Below are 22,799 nucleotides of genomic sequence, written 5' to 3' on the forward strand. Positions count from 1 at the left end.
TAGGCCAAATTTTTTTTAGATTTATTAAAAAAAATTACAATTATTTTTACTAGGCTGTGTTTGGATGTTAAGTTGAACTGAGCTGAATTCAATTCTTTATGAATAGTAATGAGTTAAGATGGTAGAATAAGTTATGTGAAGCACATCTAAAATGAGTTTAGATGTTAAAATAAATTTAGTATTATTTATGAAAAGTTGAAAAAAGTTATATGTCTCACGTGTAAAGAGACGGTGAGTTGAAAAATATTGTGGGTTTTAAGTATAAGGAGGTTTTGAATTAATATAATTTTAGTAATTTAATAGTTATGTGTTTAGTGTTAGACTTAGCTTAAAATTAGATTGAAATAAATTGATTTTAGTACATTCCAACTATCAAACTTAGTTTTTTAAATATAAAAACCACAGTTATTATAATTTTTAAAATTTTAAATGTTAATTTAATATATTTTCAAAAATTGAAGTCCTTTAAGATCCTTTTTAACAACTACTGTTACAGTATTTTCTGGGGGGAAAAAAAAAACGTAACAGACATGAGAGGAATCTAACAAAAACAAAAAGCCTCTGGCGGTCCTCAAATCAATGAAATCCAAGTACGAAGCTTTTATCCATTTCAGCTTTTCGGGTTTCTTCTTTAAGCAATGGCGATCACTGCTTCCATCCACTTCACTTCCCCTTCCTTCTCTCCTCTTTTCTACCCCAAAACCCACGGCTCCTTCCTCTCTCCTTTCTCTCAACCACAAAATTCCATTCGTAAACTTGACTGCTGCAGTTTTCTTAGCGTTTGTTCCCGCCAGAATTCCCCATGTGCCGTGAATTTGAACTCTCGGATTGTAAAGGCCCAAGCCTCTCTTCAAGGGGAGCCCATAGTCCCCCCTTTCAACGTTCTGATCACTGGGTCGACCAAAGGTCAGTCTTTGTGCTTCTGAGTTTCTCTTTCGTTTGAACTTTTATGGTTTTTGAGGTTCTGCTTTGCTAACTTAGTACTTCTCTTTCGAGTTTTTTTTTTTTTTTGAAATATTAGTTCGATCCCATAGAATTAAACGTCCGGACTGAGTTTTGAAATTAGGGAACGGATTTGAAATTGTCCACTCTTTTCTGAAAAATTCAGTTACCAAAGTATTCTTGGAATTTGTGTTGCTCCAATATCATATTGAATCATAGAGATTAAGATTGCGTTTGGATGTTTAGTTGAGTTAAATGTTGAGATAAAAATTGAAAATTGATTAAAATATTGATAGAATATTATTTTTTAATATTATTATTATCTTGGGATTTGAAAAAGTTGAATTATTTATTATATTTTGTGTTGGAAATTGAGAAAGTTGTAATGATTAAACCTCCTCACAATTTTCAGATATTTTACTAGCCCCTTTCCTTTTTTCATATTTATAAAATTCAGGAATAGGGTATGCACTGGCTAAAGAGTTTTTAAAAGCTGGCGACAATGTCATAATTTGCTCAAGATCAGGTATGGGTTTACATAAATCTCCTTGATGAATAATTTGTTGCTGTAATGATCAAAACTATTTGGCCGAAGGAATTTTTTTCATACCATCAATTTTGTCCTAGAATTTTGCTTCTCATTAGAGCCAACATTGAGGAGATCAAAACTATATATGGGGGTATTATGACAATTGGAGATATCATGATGAGACACACAAAGAATGGATTTAATATTTAAGAGCAATTTTGAGAATTTTTTTTAAAAGGCCCCAAAGAAATTTCATTTCATTAGTAACTTGTGAATGCATAAGAAGCTCATGCGTATTCTCCATCGAGCAAGGTTTACAAATATATTGATAGACAGACACACAACAATGACAACAAATTTTATTTTGAGCTTGCAATTCAAGCACCAAAAGACTGGATTTACAGCTGCTTAACTAATTATTTGGACAGCTGAACGGATTGAATCTGCTCATCAGAGCCTGAGAGAAGAATTTGGGGAGCAGCATGTGTGGGTACCTCCTCAGGGACCTTTTTTTTTTGAAAATTTGCCTTTGTTATTGCTACCTAACATTCTCTCTGTGGCTGAAGCTTTTGTTGTACTTCTGCTGGTTGTGAATCACTTCCTCCTTTACAGGCTACCACATGTGACGTTAGACAAGGACAAGATGTGAAGAATTTAGTTGCATTTGCACAAAGAAACTTGAACTACATTGATATATGGGTATTAATGTTAGATCTTTTGTCTTTGCTATCTATTTTCTTGACGTTTAATTCTAACTATTGCTTCTCTTAATCTGGATAAAAGTATGATTTATGATTAAAATTTTGTGCTTGCCTTTGGAAATGGTTTTTAGCTGGATATCTGTAGATTTCACTTGGTAGTATGGAACTTAAGCAAGCTTGGTATTATATAATGACCGATGCTGCTATCTTTGGTTATAAAATGACTTTCTGAATGACATTAAATTACCATTGACTGTCTTTTCAACAGTTAGAGGAGCGTACATCTTTCTAATAATCATGAAAAAGCGAGTTGATAAGTATAGTGTAGTATAATAGCTTGTGAAGAAAACAATTATTCAGCTAGAGGTCCACTATATATGCTCTATTAATGGTATGTAGGGGGATCGGATTTATTTATTCCATAACGCTACCTCAAAACAGCCAACTAGTTGTGCGCTTGGTTACAAGTTTATTACTTATTTGGCCTCTCCACCCACAAGCTTAAGGTTTTGAATTGGATGCTTTAACATGGTATAGAGTCTGATTGCATGGATGTGAGGGGGTGTTACTTTATAGGTGTCTGTTTAGTTATGTGCGCTTGTGTATTTATTGGTCTCTTAACCTACTATTTTAATCATTTAGGTTGGATTCTTGACTGCTCATTCTTCTCATTAGGATTTGATGCTAAGATTCAAAATTCCATTGACAAACCCATGGTGTCAATGAGTTCAGCCCAAAATTTCCCTTTTTCTCCTGTTAATAGTGTTTTGAATTTGTGATGTAATAATCGGCAGCAGATTCAGTTCTGTTGTTAAAATCTTACTCTGTTGAGAGTGATGCAGATTAATAATGCAGGATCAAATGCATATAGCTATAAACCATTGGCAGAAGCTTCAGATGAAGATCTTATGTGAGCTTTTATACACTTTTCCGTCCCACTATATTTTTCCATCTTCTGAGTTGTTTATAATATGGAGTTTTATCATGCAGCGATGTTGTAACTACAAACACCCTCGGATTGATGATATGTTGTCGAGAGGTAGATTTTCCTTTTCTCCTTAAGTGGCCTGTTTTTAGGCCTTTGTCAGACCTGAATGTTAACCTGTTCTTCAGGCAATAAAGATGATGTTAAACCAACCGAGAGGGGGTCATATATTCAACATTGATGGTGCTGGTTCAGATGGAAGACCAACCCCTAGGTACCCTGTTTCTCTTCATGGATATTGATTATTTAATGCTTTGGTTTTCCAGGAATTTACCATCAAGAGTTGTCTCATGTCAGTATGAATATGAATTGTAGCACCGCATTTATCCATCTATATCATAATTATTGGTATATTTAATTTTATAGAAAAAAATATATATATCCCCCAGAAGTACTTGTATTTTATCCCAAATAGTATATTTCCATTGATCCAAATTTATATGAAGTTTTTTATCTAATATTTGACTCATGCTCATTAAAGGCCTTCTTTGTTTCCATGAAAGGGAAGCAGAAAAAACTTCTATTTGATTAGTTGCGCTTAGTTGATGGGGGAAAAATTACAAGGAAAGAAGGTGAAACAGAATAACCCCAAAACTTTTCATTCCCACTTTCCTCTAGCATTGTTGTGTTGGCTCTTTTATTGGTTCAGTTGTTTGAATGAAGCTTTTTGGGGATAGACAAGGTAAAAAGGCAAACAATTAAGATTTGGGATTCTTCAATTTCCCCTTGAAATTGAGAACACACACTCTTTCTTTCTCACACACACACACCCACCCCACCATGCAACTTCAATTTGCTTCCAACATCACCAGCACCAAATACTAACCTAAGTAATTTTGTTTCAGTCAGTATTGTCAACTTCATGTTGCTTGCATCAATTCTTTCACTAACCATAGCGACCGACTGCCCTCCATCATGCAGCCACTGGCATGGGCCCCTCCCCACCTTGTTAATGACACCACCCACTACCACCTTAGCCACTTTAGCTGCCCTATTGGTAGCTTTAATTGAAATATCTCTATGTTCATCACTGGGTATATCTACAGTTACGGACATGGTTCACCTGTGGGTGTACCTGTGGCTTGCGGTTGGGCTTTTTCAAGAATGCTTCCATTGTATCTTGCAAGATAATATCATTTTGTGAATCTTCAGATGACACGAATAGTTACCTTAGCCCGTCACATGTTCAAATCAAATAGCTGGGTAACGTCATATTGTATCTTTTGTTTTTCTTTTATTTGTTTTGATAGATTTGCTGCATATGGAGCTACAAAACGAAGTGTGGTGCATTTAACAAAATCATTGCAGGTATACCATCAACTAGTTTTGCAAAGCTTCAGGACTATGGACTTAGATTAAAAGTCACTTGTGCTGTTTATTTGTCACCTTGCTTATTGTATCTGTTGCCTAACTGCTTAATTAGTTTAGGTGCCAATCCCTGAAACTGTTTTAGCAGTAATCTGTTTTGCTTCCATTTACCAAGTCAGGATTCAGCTTGTGATACAACTTGTTTAGGAGTCTACTAAGAAACTAATCAGCTTGATCATGTGATGAAAGTTGTCACTATTTCACATGTTTTTCAGAAATGGTAACTGGAATGTTTCAAGAGATGCTTTTAAGTAATTTGTGGACTTGCCTAGATTTTGTTTTGTATCATGAAAATCTTTGATGTATAATTGGTAGTTAAACCTTTATTTTGCTATTTATTTATCTTGATATAGGATTTTAGAAAAAAAACCACAAGTTGTAATACCTAATTAGTTAGGACTAGTGTGTGTTCTTATTTTCATTATTTCTTTTGGTAGAGGAGGAAGTGGTGCACCCCTCCCTGTGGGCTGAATAATGAAACATGAGAAAGGTATGCCCAGGAACCCCATAGAGCTAAATTTCGCCCCACTGCAACATACTTGTAGCAGGATTCAAACTTAAATTATGAGATATATGTCAACTGGAACTAGCACGGTGATGCACGTTTTGATCATTATCATCATCACAATGTCTGAGTATGTTAATATCTTAGGTTGATTAACATAGTATGCCATTTCCATTATTCCTGGACAAGAGTGCCGGATGTATTGGTTGAAAAGTGATATATGATTTCTCATAGTGAGATTTATATCACTCTTTGACTGGATGTGAGGAGATGGTATAATTTTGAATTTACACTTCCCTTTGGTCTCTTCTTCAGTTATCTTCTTCCTGTCTCTCTCTGTGTTTGATCTAAATCGGACAGATAAATGTATGATACTGTTTGAAATATTTTTCTGCGTTTCTTATGTGGATCTTGATCTTTTTACAGGCAGAACTGCAGATGCAAGATGTTAAAAATGTGGTGGTGCATAATTTGTCGGTATGGCTTATTGTGCTTATTTAATCTTATACTTAACTTCATATGCTGATCATTGTTAGTGAAAGAAAAATTGCAAGAAAAGACACTCCACCATATCAAATCATTGAACAAAAATAGACTGCACACAAGTCACTACTGTGAGGCTAAGTTGTTCTCATGACACCACGTGTCACTGGGCCAGCTCGAATTAGATTTGGACTTGGTGATGCTTAGGTGATGAAGAACATATAGATGTTATTATTTACAATTTTACATATTAATAAATTTACTTGGAAATGTGTAGATTAATATATAATTTTACCAGCTGTGAGTTTGAATGCTATATGTACAAACAAAAACATTATATAAGAGTTTCTTTCTGAAAAATGAAACATTATTATGCATTTGTAGCATGTGGAAATCAAAATAAAAAAGAATATTGGTTTCTCTTGCTTGGAATGCTGGTGAACTAGATAGCAAATAGCCACCATATTCGTTATCATTTTTTATCCCATAAAGTGGTAGTTGATACACGGTAACTATTACACACAGAAAACTGGGAACTATAACTAATAAGTCAACCTAAGAGATTTTCTTCATGGTGAAAGATATTTATAATTAACTAGGAAAATTTTACTGTTCTTATTTGTAATAGATTATTGCAAGTTGAGTGAATGACATAACAACACAAAAGATGAAGTCTTGGTGGTGAGAACAAAAAATTATGCAGTCTCATAATTTTGGGATGGTTTGCTGAACTATCTTTGTTGAAAGCAATTATTAGTGGATAATGGACTGATCCTCTAGGATTGCATTGCTATTGAAATTGAAAACCCGATCACATTCAGACTAATAAAAGTAGAGTGCTGAGTAATAACATTGAAATGCAAGTCAAGTGGTGGATTGATCCTCTTAGAATGCATTGCTATTGGCATGGAAGACACGATCACATTCAGACAAATAAAAGTAGAGTGCTGAGTAATAACACGAAATGCGAGTCAAGTGGTGGATGGTTTTAGGCAATAGTTATTTATATTACTTACAAAACCAGCTAACTGAAACATATGCATGCTCGATTTTTTAATATTGTGTTCAAAGTGACTCAAAAGGAAGCAAAGTTGGATTATTTTTACCGTGACAATGCATGATCCATCACTCTTGGCAAAAAAAGGGAAAGGGTGCCAGGTAGGGTGCTTATGCCTGGGCCTCAAAGAGGCCAGGTAGGAGAAAGTGGCCATTGCACTGATAGGAGTATTATCTAATCTCTCTTTCCTTAGGATCAATCATTTCTTTCCAATCGTATGCTAATAAAATCAGGTGGAGTACTTGAGAGTTCTTAATGATTTATGCTGTTGAGCATGCATAAATGTGAGGCGAAACTAGTAGTTTGCTTTAAATACCTAGCCTTGGACTTAATACAATTGATAGTGATGCCTCAAGGAGATGATGCATTGGCAATGATGTGACACATTTATCATGAATGAGGGTATGGGAAAACAATAAAGGTTGGAAATAGAAGAAGCCTAGAAATATAATTGGTTTATTACTGCATCTTCTGGCAGGTTTGCACTGGGTTGGTGGATTGTTGTGTGATTTCTTTGTTCTTTCTTTGTGTGTGCTCTAATGCATGTGTAATTTGTATCTACCTTTCTTTCCCCCATTTTACCCTTGATATGTTAATGATTTATGAAGTGTAGTAATGATCAATTTTCATTGCACATTTAATAATGGAAACAGCCATTTGTCATCCTCTTCTTTTATCCATCCTTTCATCATCCCTTATTCTTTTCTTTGGGTGTTGCAGCCTGGAATGGTCACAACCGATCTTCTAATGTCTGGTGCTACCACGAAGCAGGTTGAATAGAATTCTATATATATACACACATATACACACACACACATATAAATATTTCTTACAGTTGAAGAATCACTTTTGGAGGAGTCTTCATCTGTAGTTTGAACAAAACCATCTTCCTCTTTGCTAGTTAAAGCACTAGTGGAAGGTTTTTCTTTTTTTATATCTTTGAGCATTTGATCAATTTTATCAAAAGTCTTGGCTTGCAAGTTTTGGCCTTGTCTCTGGTAAAATAATCAAAGGTTTTTCAGTAGTCTGTGAAACAGGTTTTGAAGATATGGTAGAAATTGGATTTTCTATCTTTTCTTCAATTCTATCCAATTGTTGTCCAATGGTTTGGAGATAAGTATTTGAAAAATTATTCTGTTGAATAATCTTTTTTGTTTCAGATAAAACTGTAGAAATCATACGTGTGTGTGTGTGTGTACTGTGTCTGTATGCATGGGCACATCTCTTCAACAGGATTTTGGTCCCTGAAATAAGCTTTCTCCTTTATTGCAGGCCAAGTTTTTCATCAATGTTTTGGCAGAACCTGCTGAAGTGGTATGATTCAATTATGCATCCCGTCATGAGTATTAGATTAACCATATGTTGATGGTCTTTAACAAGCCATTGCTCATCAATGGTTAGTGAGTTTCTGTGATTGACAAATATAGTTTCCAATTAGTCAAATTAATGGTATAGATAGACAAAGAAGTCAGTCAGGCTATTGCAGTTAAATGGTATCGTCCTTCTCTAAAAGGCGGAGTTTGAAGAGGCATTTTGTAGGGGATAAAAGAGTAAACGGTGTTTGGGTAGCAAGACAATGTCGTCAATTAATGTAGATCAATTGAATGCTTTGCTTTGTTCATTTTCTTTTTGAATTTACCCTTCTCTGGTTTGGGGGTTCACAGGTCGCAGACTACCTTGTTCCTAATATCAGATCTTGTGTTGCAAATGGATCGATGAAGCCCACTTACATTCGTTTCCTCACTGGGATAAAAGCCTACTCCCAGATATTCTCAGTTAAGAAGTGAAAAATTGTCTTCCTTATTTTCCTTTGAGCAAACATATACACATAATATTTTTCAGGAATTTATACCAGAACTTCATATCATGTTTTTGTTCTTTCTATTTGCCTTGCTATACAGAGACTTGCTTTTGGTGCCAGAAGAAACAGATATTTGCTTGAAGATTAAAGTTTCAGAGGTCTATTTTTTTTGTATATCTTGTCTAAACTACAGGTCTTCTTGTCGTAACATTGCCATGATCATTTTCCATTTTTGTATTCTTTACAATTAATACAAGTCGGTTCAGGTAAATCGTGTCTGTCCTTTGAGAATCTTTGTGATGATCTTTTTCTTTTTTTATTGGCAATTGGGGTATGGGAACAAAGTCCCAACTAATCTAGAGAATGCACAAGCTCTCGACAATGAGTTTTCCGCAAGTATACGTTGGATAATTTAAAAGAATTCAATCCAATAACTTTAGACCTACTTAGAGAGAGCAAACCATCAAGAGCAAGGATCGTACCACTTGAGCCAAAACCTAAGGGTTTTTTAGATGGTCTAAAGTAAATGACGCAATTATTTTACAATTTGTTATTGATCTACAAGATGTTCCAATCTGGGAGAGAGAAGTTGAATGAGATCATTGCCTTTTGAGGGGTTCGTTGATTGATGTATAAGGTTTCATTTCCATTTCAATTGATGAGATGGATGCTGCTATAACAAGTCATCAAAGTATTTCTCCCAAAAAAAAAAAAAATCATCATCAAAGTCGGGCGGCCGGTGGGCTGTTTATGGGTAGACCCGGTACATTATGAACGAGCATGCTCTTCTCAGGCGGCCTTCTTCATCTGTCGTACCCAAGGCCCTGAAATAAGAAGTACAAAAATTTAAGAGAAATGTAATTTTTTTTTCTAAATTTTATAATCAGTCACACTTCTAACTGATATATTATATTTGTAAATTTTTTTTTCATTTCACATTTTTTTAATATATTTAACATTTTAAAAAAAATTAAAAAAAAATATTAATACACTTAAAGTCACTTTCTTAATTATTAAGTAAAAAAAAATTCTTGTGACCAGCGGTTACTTTGAGTAGGCAAATAAAAGGGGCATAGAAGTATTTTTATTATATTTTAAATAATTTTTAATCAAACGAAGTGACTTAAAAAATTATTTAAAATATATTACATCAATCAATCGATATGATTAACGGTAACAAAATCAAAACAATGAATAATATTACTGTATATGTGCGTGCGTACGAGAGAGAAATGATAAGTTTATAAAGAGAATTTACTTTTTAAATTTATATGACTTAAATTATAAAGTAAAGTATGTTTTTGAGATTAACTCATATATGTATAGTGTGATTGATATGATTGACATAATTGGCATATTAAAATGATAATTTAGTTGTATGAGAGCACTCGTTGAGCTCCTTCAACTGGAGCACTCCCCACACTGTACTTGAAAATTCTGTGGCGCGCCCGCCCGTGACCCAAGACACTGTGCTTGTTTGTTTCGTTGGCATGGAAGGAGTATTGAACACTTTCTGTGGCTTTCAGCTGCTTTCAACCCGTGAACCACTTGACGTAACCCAAGTTTGTCCTTTTTCTCTCACATTTATAACCCCCTTCCAAAGAATGTGATATTCAACAACCAATTATTACATGTTTGATAAAGAAATGTTGTTGATTTTGTCACCATTATTCATATTTAGTAATGTGATATATTTTCAGTAATTTTTTTTTAAATGGAATGATAAAAGTTAAGAAAAATAGTAGCATTTCTATTTTGTTCTTTTGGAAGGGCCTATGCATATAACGTGCAAAGAAGGACAAATTCTCTACATACCTCTCGATGAGGTTGGACCTTCATCTACATGAGAGTGGCCAACCCTCTATGAGGGCGTGCTGCTGCCGCAAGCATGCATGCCCTCCCTCCCTAAGGCATTTTGTCAAGGGAAAAGCATAGTAAACGAACTCCACTGCACACGCACACCAAATGGAATCTTAATGTAAAGAGAAATATGATATTTATAATAATAGAGCGTATAAGTGTATGTATAATTCTTTTAAAAAAGAGAATAAATACAAGATTTACATGAAAAAAAATTAATTTTTTTAATAATAATTCATGTATTTCGCTTTTTTTTAAAAGAGAAATGATATTTACAGTCGTGGTTGTGCAAGCGGCATGCAGTCGTTTTGAAAAAAATGAATTAATATAGGACCTACATGAAAAAAAAAACTAACTTTTTAATTATAGACTCCACTCTTTTTCAAATCGATTATGCGGCGTTTGCAATTCCACGACTGTATGTAACATTACTCTTTTTAAAAAGATCGTGATGCTTGTAGCATTAGTCCAAAGATTTGGCATTCAATGACAAACACCGGAAGGGTGAAAGCTGGTTCATATATTTGCACTTCCCTAACGAAGCCAAGTAATTTCTAGATTTAAAACTTAGAATCCTATGTTTTTGCACCAAAGATTAGAAGAGTTTAGAAGAGTAGTGACCCCAACTCAAACTGGACCAACTGATCTAGTCTGATATTGAGCCATTGCCAGCCATAGAGGCAAAAGATACGACATGCATTCCTCCAAAAATGTTATAACACCAAGATCCTTTTCTCTTTTTTTCGTTGTAACCTGGTTGTTTCTGAACGTAGAAGACAAAGCTGCATATGAGTCATCTGACACCTATACATATATATATATATATATATATATATATATATATATATATATATATATATATATATATATATATATATATATATATATATATATATATATATATATGCGTGTGTTTGTTATTTGTTTGTTATTGCACTTCTTTTTCCATAGAAGTTTACCCTCGTCACTGTGAGACTCACTGTTGCAGAATCTGCATATATATTATAATAAATAAAAATGAGTTACTTTTACGTATTCTTTTATGCACTCAAGTAATATGATTAGTTGTATATTAAAAAAAATTGAGCCAACTAATCACATCAATAAAATACACAAAAAATATGTAAAAATGACTGTACATAACGTTACTCAAATATAAAACTTTTACATACTAATAAATAAAACATGACCCCTCGAGTACTGGGGATGAATAAAGCATGATACTATATTCAATTGTACGAATTGATAAAAACTTATTTGTTGTTATGTGGTGTTTATTTTTGTTCATAGAAATGATTTATATAATTTTAAAATATGCAAATCTCACAATTTTTTATTGAAAAAAATAGATAAATTTAAAATCCGTATAAAAAACTTATTTTTTAAAAGTGAGTTTTACTTTTTTTTTAAAATAAAATACACAAAATTTACATACTTTAAAACTATATCTAGTCTCACTCGCTTGTGTATCTAAGATGTTTAATATATTTATGTGATATTAGAGTCCTATCTCATTGATTGTCACTTTTTAATTTTCTCTTTAATTATATGTAAATGCATGGGATGAGATGAAGTCTGAGGCTGTGAGCTCCTCTTGACTTTTCTAGGAAATAATGTAGCATTTAAATCTCAAACTAATACATGGACACGAGAAGATATGGCCTAATAAATAAGTCGGTAACACAAGCAAAACAACAGGAGAGGAGGCCAACTGGGTTAGTAAAAATGTTACGTACTCGCCTAATTCTTACCAATTAGGAGTTGGCATCTCGTTTTCTGAGTTTGGTGTAAACGAAACATGCTATCTCGTTACCTGCAATGTCTAGTCATACCCAACACCTGGCTTTTGTCTTTCTTAAGAGTAGGAAATTTGTCTTCTCGTAGAGTAATATTTAATAAGCCAGGCAACCAGGTTTCCTCTGAAAATGTATGAAGTTAGAGAGAGAGGAGAAAGAGCTCGCCTTTATTCAATGGCGTGTCTGCAACTTTGGTTCTTCAAAAGTACTGTATCATACCCATTGACTGTTTTTCCAACTTCCAACTAAGTTGATAGTTCTGATGGCGAAACCAGTTCTGTATTCATTTCATCTTCTTCTGCTGCTTGTTTTTCTTGCTACCCATCGTTCAGACCAGCTGCAACCCTCTCAAACTCAGAGTCTTCTGAAAATCCAGCGGCTTCTTGACTACCCACTAGCTTTAAGTAGCTTCAGCAACAAAACAGACTTCTGCAGCATTGAACCATCTCCATATCTGACTCTAGCATGCTATGAAGACAACATAACGCAGTTGCACATTATTGGCAACGATGGTGTTCCTCCACCGCCCCAAAATCTCTTATCGGATACTTTCTTCGCCGCTCTAGCTAGTTTATCAAGCTTGAAAGTGCTCTCTTTGGTTTCTCTGGGTATATGGGGGCCATTGCCTAGAAGTATTGGGAGTTTATCTTCACTGGAAATACTAAATGTAAGCACAAATTACTTCAATGGTACTATTCCAGTGCAGCTTTCATCTCTGAAGAGCCTCCAAACTGTCATACTTGACAATAACCAGTTCACAGGTCAAGTTCCTGGTTGGCTAGGTTCACTCCCTGTTTTGGCCGTGCTGAGTTTGAAGAACAATTCACTTAGTGGGATTATGCCGAATTCTGTGACAACTTTGCAGGCCTTAAGAGTTCTTGCTCTCTCAAGGAATAATCTGTCAGGGGAAGTGCCTGATCTTAGCAGCTTGACAAACCTTCAAGTTCTTGATTTGGAAGATAATTCTTTTGGGCCGCATTTCCCTACTTTGGCTCCCAAGTTGGTTTCTCTTGTGCTCAGAAAGAACAGGTTTCGCTTCGGCATACCTGCCGAATTAGGCTCCTATTATCAGCTCCAAAAGCTGGATCTTTCTTTGAATGAATTTGTTGGACCATTTTTGCCATCCTTGCTGTCACTGCCCTCAATTAATTATCTCGATTTATCGGAAAACAAGTTCACTGGGATGCTCTTCCAAAACATGTCGTGCAATGATGAGCTTACTCTTGTCAATTTATCCTCAAATCTTTTGGTAGGGAATTTGCCAACATGTTTGCAGTTGGACTCCAAAAGCAGGGTTGTGCTGTATGCTAAAAATTGCTTGTCAAATGATAAAGATCAACAGCATCCTTCAAACCTTTGCCACAATGAAGCTCTGGCAGTAAACATTCCTCTACGTGGGCAAAAGCATAGTAGACCTATTGCCAAAGCAGTTCTTACGTCAAGTACAGTGGGAGGGATGGTGGGAGCTATTGCAGTGCTTGGGGTGGGTTTCTTGGTTATCAGGAGGGCATACATTAAGCCTTCTATAAAAACTCCTCCAACAAAGTCAATTACCGAGCGCGTGTCTCCAGTAAACACAGCAAAATTACTTTCAGATGCAAGTGAGATATCTTTCTCAGTTTTCTTCTTCGTTCTGAAGGACGAGAGTTTTATTGCTTCGTGTTACTTTATTGTTTTATTTTCTCTGTAGTACTTACAGTTCGAGACCTTCCCTACCCAACCTCTTCTTTATGCTCCATCAACTCCTCGTGCTCTAAACCCACACCCTCATCATAGTACAGATTCAAAATCTTGAGAGTCCCCTTTGCCTCTACTCCCTATAATATATGCTGAGGTAACCTCTCTAGATGGATTTAGTTTGTTTATCAAAGAGGGCCTACAAAATGGAGTTTCAGCCAATTTAGTTATCCGTCAATCGATATGAATGCCATTCAAGCTCCTGTTTAAAAGAAAAACATTGAGAGATTGTTTTTTGTAGACAGTATTATTGCTTGTATTTTCAGAATGGTATATCAGGTTCTGCTTTAACTTATAACTCTGTGAGATGAGTTCTTAAGTATCATTTTTGTATATGCATATGACAGTATGCCTGTTTCAAATCTTTTGTTTGCAGGGTATATATCAGAGACAATGAAGCTGGGAGCTAGCCTTCCTGCTTATCGAACCTATACTTTGGAGGAGCTCAAGGAGGCTACAAATAACTTTCATGCATCTTCTCTCATAGGTGAAGGCTCAAGTGGTCAGGTACATTTTTCATATAGTTAAACCAGAAACGAAATTCCAATCATCTCAAGAAGTATCTCATTATATTGTTGTACTTTTGTCCTGGAATTTAATAGAGAACATGGCCTAGTTGGGGCTGACTTGTAGAAAGGATTTAATGGCCAACCTGTATTCTTTAGAACTAATACAACTTGATAATAAACTCTCCTACTCAAACAACTCTGTGTCCATGTCAATGAACAAACTCCAATAGTTAAAATACTTTTATAGGTTTTGGATACCCATGACATAAGTGCAGCTATATTAAGTAATAATACCCTCGGGAAAGTCAATTTCATGTTACGTAGTACATACTATACCTATCTTATAGAACTGAATTGTAATGGAGGACGGGATTGAAGAGGTATTTTATCAAACTGCCAGTATAGCGTGGATCTTCTCTTCCTCGTCTGAACTTGGTGTTGGATATGCTCCAAGTGTAGGCTTGTCAAATGCATGTTTAATGTCCCAGACCATGTATATCCCTGTCTGTCTGTGGCAGATGGACATGGCTATTGCATTTTTATGCTGCTGTTTAATCTAGATTAATATAGACTGCCCTCTATCTTTTTTTATTTTGAAAAAAAAAAAGACTGCCCTCTTTTCAAGCTGTTACCAATGACTTGAATGAAACATAATCTTTGGTAAAATTTGAAGTGTTCTGTCACCCCGATAGACCGATTGGATGAATGGGGGAGACTGAAGTTGGTTACATCAAGCATTTTACAAGAGAACAGAATTTAGCCTCCTCTAAGAGCGCCCTCCTTTTTCAATGCCATCACAGTAATTCGGGGATCTGGTAGCTTTTAGCCGATTCATGTAAAAAGTTCTTTTCACGTGTTTGTTGGAAGAAGTCTTCCATGAAGATCAAGATTGCCACTAGTGTGAATAATCTCTGCTGTAGTTTCCACACCTTCTGCACTGCAGTAATGAAATACTGGTTTATTAGAGGAGTCATTAGAGTTTTTTTTTTAAACCATTCTTAGCTTCTGATTCTGAAGATATATGCAAATTTTCTCTGATTAACAAGTACTGCTTCCATTACATTGTCAGGAATATAAAGGGATACTTTCTGATGGAAGTCTCATTGCCATACGGAGCTTGAAAATGAGAAAGAGGCACAGCCCCCAGACATATATGCCCCAGATTGAGCGGATGTCAAAACTTAGACACTGCCATTTGGTCAGTGCTCTTGGACACTGCTTTGAGTGCTACCAGGATGACTCAAGCGTCAGCAGATTATTTATTATATTCGAGTTTATCCCAAGTGGGACATTAAGAGACTACATCTCTGGTACAGTCAATTCTCATTCAATCCTTCTACCAGTTACCTATATCCGGCAAATACTTTATTTGGTTAGAGAAGTAAGCCATAGTCATCAGTTCTTCTAGCACTGACCAAATCCAATCAGCTTTCAATCCTCCGCAAATTGCAATCAAATTCATATTCAAGAATCCAGTCTTAAAGTCTCCATCAGTTGGATATTACGACTGAAACTTGGTTTGGCAGGATTTGCAGGACAAAAATTTACTTGGACACAAAGAATAGCGGCTGCAATCGGAGTTGTGAAGGGAATTCAATTTCTGCACACGGGGATTTTTCCTGGATTATACTCAAATAACCTGAGGATAACAGACGTTGTTTTAGATCAGAATCTTCATGTTAAAATCAAAAGTAATAATCTGCCTCAGTTAGCCGAAAACAGAGGAACGGTATGGCAAAAGAAACTTGTTTTTACTTCATTCAACTAAATATTCTTTCCTTGATGCTAATTCTCTCGGTTAAATTTTGGGTTGAGTCCGTCAGGTGAGTGGAGTTTCATCTGCTGGACCAAAAGGAAGTATTCAGGCAAGGTAAGAAGATCTTCTTGTCCTAATGTTGCACAAAAACTACGTCTGTGCTCTGATGGATATCAGATGCTCAGTTGTGTAACAGTGTTGCTAATGTAGTGCTCTCTCTCTCTCTCAGGATACAACATGAGGATAAGAATGATGTATACGACATAGGAGTAATCTTACTGGAGATCATTTTGGGAAGGTCAATCATGTTTCATAATGAAGTTGGTATCATAAAAGATCTCGTGAGTATTTCCTTTCATATCACAAAACCATATTACTTCGAAACTATAATATTATGACTACGTTAATATGGCTACTTGCTTCTGCTACGTCCACAGGTACAAGCAAGCATAACCACTGATGATTCATCTCGAAGAAGTATTGCCGATCCGACAGTACAAAAGGAGTGTTCTGGCGAGTCATTGAAGACAATGATGGAGATATGTGTGAGGTGTCTGTCCAGCATACCATCTGAGAGGCCTTCTGTTGAAGATGTTCTTTGGAATTTACAGTTTGCGGCCGCACAGACCAATGAAGACTGAGCTGTGGAATTCTCCAGAGAAATGTTAAGCTTTACAACTTCCTGATGCACGCACGAATTAGCATGCAGTGTTGCTGTGACATATACGAGTCCAATGCAACGGCGTTGGATGAGAGCATCCATATGGCCGCTCCAAAATGTCTCTTGTATATGCCTATACATGCACAAATATATCTTTCAAGCCTCTTTGTTCCCTTTTTCTGTTTTAGTGAATATTGGACTTAAGATTGGGTATTTGACAGGATTTTTTGTTTTTAGTTTTAAATGTCATATGAGTAAATGTGATGGCCATAGTCGGTCTACCAGAATGATGTCAAGTTCATATGTGATATGCCAAATCAATCATCCATAATAAAAGCTATAATTTTCTTCATTCTAGATTTTGTCATTCCTTTATAATTTTTTTTATGGAACGTTTTACATTGCGGAGATGACTTGATTTAGCTTAACACCATCAAACTTAAAGATACTCTTTTTTTAAGGCAAACTCAGAAAGTCTTGACAAATAGTTTGTGGTCAGTGAAGCAACTTTTACCTTGTAATCAATGTGAAAGGTTTCATGAGGACTTAAAAAGGTTTTCAAAAGAATAAGGAGCAACTGAGGAATCTCGAAGGTCAACCACTATATCATAGGCATCTATGCCAAGTGAATGATAGTAAATGGTCCTAGCTGCACCAGTACAAAGTGATCAACAAAGCCATCAAATTCACCATAACCATCGCTGTGGGGATTTTCTGGTTGCAATTATCAAAGACACCTCAATTGTGCAGGACACCTGACAGGGCTCAAATTAATATCAAGATTCAAGGGGTTGACACCAATGACCAAATCCATAAATAAGATATTCAGTGAACAAGTATCTTTAAAAGACACGCAAGAGTTCCAGTGCCAGGAGGAGAGAGAAACAGGAAAAGAAATTTGAAGATAAGAAGAGAGTCTTGATCGTAGCTGCTGTAATTTCGAAATCGTTCCATGGAATTTTGGGTAGCAGTCCTCCTCAAAATGATGTAATCTTGAATAATGAAAATTCTCTTCATGGAATTAAACATGAGATACATGTGTAATCTATCACTTAGAGGTGTAATCTATTTTGGAACACTGGTTTAATATGAAAATGCAAGAAGGGAGAGGGATGCCGCAAGTCACTGCCATATTCTAAACCATTGATCTCAAGACCTAGCCTCAGCAGATGCAGAAACGATGGAGTTCCGGTGCATTTCATACAACATTGGCTTCCAAAATACATGGCCAATCCACCAAAACATTGTGCATATATATTAAACTACAAAAGTGTATTTTAAGTGCTTTCCTGGAAGGATTGACAGCGAGAAAAAGCAGCCGGATTTGCTTTTAAAATGTGATCAGCATCTGATGTACGAGAACTGGTATCTGATTTTAATTTGGAAGCTTTAAAAATGCTATCTCTGATGCTGGGTTTGTCTTTTTCAGGCTTAATACCCAAAGTAGACCATATGGAACTCTTAGCAGCCTCTTCTGGGTCATCGATTCTCAGTGTCTTAGGTACCCAAAGGCTCCGTTCCTTTGTTTCTTCAGACTGTGGATTTGCATCCCTTGAATGCTTTCCCAAGGTCGGTGAGCTGTTACCTGAACAGCTGCCGTTGCTGGTAGAAGATGAAGCTGATGGGCTGCCGGTAGATCCAACCAAGCTGGCATCCCAGCTTTGCATGCAACCCCAATACGGGGCAGGAAGAAATGAGAATGTTGGTGCACAGAAGCCAGGAACTGGCACCATAGGTGGAGAGCCCATATGACCGGGATTAGAGATACTGCCACTGGATCCAAATACCGTTGCATTCCAACCGGGGTTCCAATGGTAAGCAGATTGTGAAATAGGGTAACACTGCAGTCCATGAGTTGGAATGAAACTGTTGCAGTGTCCTGGGAGACCAACCTGCATGAGTTCCTTTTCTGGAAATTCACAACCCTGTGGAGCAGCAGCTGCCAAGGATGAGCCAGATGGCAATGGCTCATCACTACTATCCTCTGAAGCTGAAGGCCCAATTCCAGCATTTTTCTTCTGGTCTTTGAGATTAAGAACATTTGTCATGGATTCACACAGCGGAGCATCTTTGTTAAACTCTAGTCCAGCACATGAGGGATGCTGGTTGCTGACAGAGCTAAGGCTATCCGTTCTGGTGACCGGTAATACATTAGAGGGCTCCACTACCTGTTGATGTGGTGAGGATGAATGCTTATTCTTGCGCCTTCCAGCCCCAACAGGAACATTTCTAATTGTTCCTCCAGCTGTCCAATATCTCTGGCAATTCTTGCAAAAGTATCTAGGTTGGTTTACATTGTAATTGTTGAAATAGCAAAATTTTGTCTCCGAGCTATTGCAGCGAGGACAAGGAAGGACCTTATTTGACTTCTTTAAAGCCTTCGCTTGGCCACCTGCACCGCCTTTGCCAATTTTCTCTTGCTCAGAATTTCGCTCTACTTTGGCCTCGTTCTCTTGTGTAGGATTTTGGTTGTCAGTCTCTCTTTGAGTATCTAATTCAGAAGGATTATCCTGCTCACAAGATGATTCCATGAAAGGGTCATCAACTTCAGTTATTGTTGCTTCTTCACATCCATACTGTTATTGAACATACAATTGGACAGACCAGTAAATCACTCAAATTGCCGAAGCTAATATTCTCATTAATACAGAATTTAAAAATAAATAATTACCAGCAACAGAAATGGAATCCTAAAGCTCAATTAGGCATGCAGTAACCACAATAATTTATGTAACCAAATCTAGCATGCCTTATTCCATATCTTAGATGGATTTGGGTTTGTAATTCTTTAATAAAAGACCATAGAGATGGGTAATAAAGAGTAACATTAACACTAAAAACAAGGTACAAAAGCCCTGAACTCGGGCCCCGGGGTACAAGTCTAACCCACGCAATATCACCAATCCATGTTTCGTTCTTTATACCCAAAACCAAAGACACCCAATGGTTTATCAAAGAGTCAGTTGTAAGTGCAATGATATCACACAAATCCATTTGAATTATAGATTATTACTCCATAAGGAGTTCCTTAACTCTGTCATTTACTGCTCTTGGAGGTATAAACGTATTCACACTAGCGATCCTATAACTCGTTGCTGAGGGATTTAGTGTTTGGATGTTACCTGTATCAAAAGTTTATAACTTTGTAATTATCCCGATGCCCCGCGGTAACTGAGATTTTTCAATTTCTTATTTATTTTACAAAAGAAAAACTGCAACCCACCCATAATCGCATCACGTCTTTCCCTTCCATTCCCTTTGATTATTTAGTTGGGGTATGTACTTCTTCTTATTCGTGTTGACTATAAAGTAAACAGAAGCTCCTATGTAGTATTTCAATGCAGACTCTGCAACATTCAAAGCTTAGCTTATATCAATGAATCTAGAATTAGAAAGTAAATCAAGAATGCAATCCAAAACCATGCAAGAATTTCTGCGTTGAGTAACCAAAAGGCAAAAACAAAGTCATATACTGCTGTTTCCTACAAAAATAGAAAGCAACTTTTGGAAGCGCCAAACAATCCAAGTTTCCATAAATGGAAACAGACCGTTTAAAGGAAGGAAAAAATATATATACGAAGGCCAAAGGTGGAAGTGTCGGATTACCATGACTGTAGGAATTGACGGTGTCTGACGCTCCAAGTCGGAGACTTTTTCTGAAACCGATGGAACCCGAGAGTCCGTCACGGGAATATTCCTCCCGAAGAGCTTAATGGCCGGATCTCGTAGTTGAGACATGGCCACGGAGAGCTAAAAAGGCTCCAAAAGTAATGAAACAGAGAAAAACACACTTTTTAACCCACTACCGGATAAGCTAATCTATCTTCTTCTTCTTCATTATTTTAATATTTTTATAAAATTAAATTAAATTAAAATAAATTCAACAATTTATCCACTAGTGAAAAATTATAAAAAAAAAAAAAAAAAAAGTAGCACTGTCTAAAAATATAAATATATATTATAAATAACATAAATAAAAAATTAGCAGTATTTTAAATGCATCCCGATTCAACATTAAATTATCGTAAGAAATATTTGATTTAAATTGTTTCAAGAAAGCGAAGCGGTGGATTGTTATTTAGAGAAGTGCTCGTGTATTTAAATTTTTTCTTTATTTTCAACAAGATCTTAGATTTTTAATCATTAAGAAAAAATATATAATTTTATTAATAATCAATTTCTTAATTATTAAGTAAAAAAATTTAATATAATCGAACCTTAATTTTGAATGATAACTTAGACAGACTCTACTAGTATTTTCTTTATTATTTATTGATTTTGGGGATAATCGGGAGAGCAGGTCGTCGGTAGTGCCAGCAGGGAAATGAGTCAGCATAAAGGGGCTTGGTTCTGGGGCACACACCGATGGTGGCCGAGGATCCAAAGGCTGACAGCAGTGGCTTTGGCTTTTGGGTTTGATAGAAGGAAATATCATTTTTGTTGAATTTTCCTTCTTCTGGAAGGCATTGAAATTGTGTTTTCCAGAGTAATTGAAGGCCATTCGTTTCAACTCGCAAGGTACTAACCAATTTATTGATCTAAAACCCTTTTCTTATTTATTTAGCAGTATTAATTGTAATGAATTGTTTTTTTAGAGATATACACCCAATCTCATATCTTGTTTTTCTTTTTAGAAAAAAACTTACTTACAAGCTTACTTAATTGACACATCCAATACTGCTAATATGAAAAGGTTCCACATCAATTAGCATTTAAAAAATAAAAAATCTGATTTTTTTTTTTTTTTTTTGTTGTATTCGTAATGAATTTTATATGGAAAAAATCTTGAATTCAGTCGAGTGTCAAATTAATTTTCACACCGATCAATCATTAAGTACCACATAGGCATCCTAAAAGCAAGTGAATTGGATCTGCATACACCCGATCAACCTCTCCCTTTCCTTCTCTCTCTCTCTCTCTCCCTCGCTCTCCCCCCATCTGCACTAGTTCCAGTCGGCGTCCACATCATGTTGATTCTCTTAAGCTTAATCAATCTAGGATGAGGGCTATTCAGTCTCAACTTCAGAAGATCCTTGTGAGTGAGAACTTAGTAACAAGTCCTTCAGACATAGATAGTATATTAACCACGTGTCAAACAAATCTCCAATAGTAATGCTACATACAGTCACTTTTACGTACTCTCTACGCACTCCACTAATATGATTGGTTGAATCAAATTTTTTTAATACACAACCAATCACATCACTTGAGTGCACAAAAGAGTACGCAAAAGTGATTACACATAAAAATTTTACCGATCTATTGGATAGTATTAAAGATATGGGTGTACCATAAATTGTTGAAACAATCAGTAGATTCTCTGAAGGTGATGATCATGCTTTAGATGCTGCAAAACTCCAAGTGAGGAAATAGGTTATGGCAAATATTTTGGCAAAAAGCTTGCAAGCTGTTGACCCCATATATGTCCGGGTGCACCATAATGTTTATTTGGCTGTGAGGGAGGCCGTGCTTGGAGGAAATGGGATGAAGGGAAGACAATTGGTGTATAACTTCGACGTCGTATTTTTTGGGGCTTTTGTCGATTGGGTGCATGTGGGAGAGGGAGAGAAGGAATGAGAGGTAGAAGTCGATCGGGTGTATACAGGTCCAGTTCACTTGCTTTTGAGATACCTATGTAGCACTTGCTGATTGGCCGGTGTGAAAACCAATTTGACACCCGACCGGCCTAGAGCGCCCTCTTTTATATGTGCTTTATTACACAAGCAGAACTCTTCTTTTTAATTAATTAATTAAATGGTTCCTTGGAGGGGGAAAAATAGGTGCAAGCTTTTGTGATCCTCGTACATTTTCTGTTTGACAGACACCACTTCGGAAAAATCTTCCCCACAAAAACCTATAAATGCCAAACACCACACGTAGACTGATCCCTAAGCTGAACCTATTTAGAGAACTTGTAAACACCCTCATGCTGAGTGTAGTACAAGACCAACCAAAAAGACTGGTTGTTACAGATATGCACCCGGGTAAGCCACCAGACATGCTACAGTCAGCCTCCCCACTACTAAAACATAACCAAGCTCAATGCTGATTCAAACCAAAAAAAAAAAAAAGTAGAACGGATTCCACGCTCATCAAGGAAAGACACAAG

The 22,799-nt window shown here is 36.1% G+C and overlaps 3 protein-coding genes across 6 annotated transcripts; 2 read left to right on the top strand and 1 right to left on the bottom strand.

Annotated features, from left to right (window-relative positions):
• The first annotated feature begins 502 nt into the window (after nucleotides 1-502).
• Nucleotides 503-8,642, top strand: LOC122292453 (chlorophyll(ide) b reductase NOL, chloroplastic). Of its 2 annotated transcripts, XM_043100814.1 has the most exons (13): nucleotides 505-906; nucleotides 1,400-1,468; nucleotides 1,900-1,961; nucleotides 2,084-2,170; nucleotides 3,015-3,082; nucleotides 3,163-3,211; nucleotides 3,286-3,371; nucleotides 4,408-4,465; nucleotides 5,457-5,507; nucleotides 7,291-7,341; nucleotides 7,843-7,884; nucleotides 8,235-8,345; nucleotides 8,472-8,642. In XM_043100814.1, the coding sequence occupies exons 1-13, from the start codon at nucleotides 639-641 to the stop codon at nucleotides 8,517-8,519; spliced, it is 1,050 nt and encodes a 349-aa protein (XP_042956748.1). In that variant the 5' UTR covers nucleotides 505-638; the 3' UTR covers nucleotides 8,520-8,642. The 2 variants fall into 2 exon arrangements, with proteins under 2 accessions (XP_042956749.1, XP_042956748.1); XM_043100815.1 differs by lacking the exon at nucleotides 1,400-1,468 and having other exon boundaries at nucleotides 503-906.
• A 3,368-nt stretch (nucleotides 8,643-12,010) lies between these two features.
• Nucleotides 12,011-17,042, top strand: LOC122291741 (probable inactive leucine-rich repeat receptor-like protein kinase At3g03770). 2 transcript variants are annotated; one of them, XM_043099674.1, is made up of 7 exons: nucleotides 12,011-13,628; nucleotides 14,141-14,271; nucleotides 15,343-15,583; nucleotides 15,809-16,002; nucleotides 16,097-16,143; nucleotides 16,259-16,370; nucleotides 16,467-17,042. In XM_043099674.1, exons 1-7 carry the CDS (start codon nucleotides 12,290-12,292, stop codon nucleotides 16,668-16,670), a joined length of 2,268 nt encoding a protein of 755 aa, XP_042955608.1. In that variant the 5' UTR covers nucleotides 12,011-12,289; the 3' UTR covers nucleotides 16,671-17,042. The 2 variants fall into 2 exon arrangements, with proteins under 2 accessions (XP_042955608.1, XP_042955607.1); XM_043099673.1 differs by having other exon boundaries at nucleotides 12,017-13,628; nucleotides 15,800-16,002.
• Nucleotides 17,043-17,481: 439 nt separating this feature from the next.
• Nucleotides 17,482-20,488, bottom strand: LOC122291742 (cyclic dof factor 2-like). Of its 2 annotated transcripts, none has more exons than XM_043099675.1 (2): nucleotides 20,297-20,488; nucleotides 17,482-19,266 (listed from the first exon to the last, which is right to left on the bottom strand). In XM_043099675.1, the coding sequence occupies exons 1-2, from the start codon at nucleotides 20,426-20,428 to the stop codon at nucleotides 17,968-17,970; spliced, it is 1,431 nt and encodes a 476-aa protein (XP_042955609.1). In that variant the 5' UTR covers nucleotides 20,429-20,488; the 3' UTR covers nucleotides 17,482-17,967. The 2 variants fall into 2 exon arrangements, with proteins under 2 accessions (XP_042955609.1, XP_042955611.1); XM_043099677.1 differs by having other exon boundaries at nucleotides 17,482-19,200; nucleotides 20,297-20,486.
• Between the last annotated feature and the right edge of the window lie 2,311 nt (nucleotides 20,489-22,799).

Source organism: Carya illinoinensis, chromosome 13 (genome assembly GCF_018687715.1).
Source record: "Carya illinoinensis cultivar Pawnee chromosome 13, C.illinoinensisPawnee_v1, whole genome shotgun sequence".
Classification (NCBI taxonomy): domain Eukaryota; kingdom Viridiplantae; phylum Streptophyta; class Magnoliopsida; order Fagales; family Juglandaceae; genus Carya; species Carya illinoinensis.

Excerpts from the sequence above, each read along its gene's own strand:
- LOC122292453 (XM_043100814.1), top strand. The coding sequence starts at position 639 with ATGGCGATCACTGCTTCCATCCACTTCACTTCCCCTTCCTTCTCTCCT. Across the intron at positions 907-1,399 it reads GATCACTGGGTCGACCAAAG|GAATAGGGTATGCACTGGCT; the intron begins GTCAGTCTTTGT and ends TATAAAATTCAG. Across the intron at positions 1,962-2,083 it reads TTGGGGAGCAGCATGTGTGG|GCTACCACATGTGACGTTAG; the intron begins GTACCTCCTCAG and ends CCTCCTTTACAG.
- LOC122291741 (XM_043099673.1), top strand. The coding sequence starts at position 12,290 with ATGGCGAAACCAGTTCTGTATTCATTTCATCTTCTTCTGCTGCTTGTT. Across the intron at positions 13,629-14,140 it reads AAAATTACTTTCAGATGCAA|GGTATATATCAGAGACAATG; the intron begins GTGAGATATCTT and ends TTTTGTTTGCAG. Across the intron at positions 16,144-16,258 it reads AAAGGAAGTATTCAGGCAAG|GATACAACATGAGGATAAGA; the intron begins GTAAGAAGATCT and ends TCTCTCTCTCAG.
- LOC122291742 (XM_043099675.1), bottom strand. The coding sequence starts at position 20,428 with ATGTCTCAACTACGAGATCCGGCCATTAAGCTCTTCGGGAGGAATATT. Across the intron at positions 19,267-20,296 it reads CGTCAATTCCTACAGTCATG|TATGGATGTGAAGAAGCAAC; the intron begins GTAATCCGACAC and ends GTTCAATAACAG.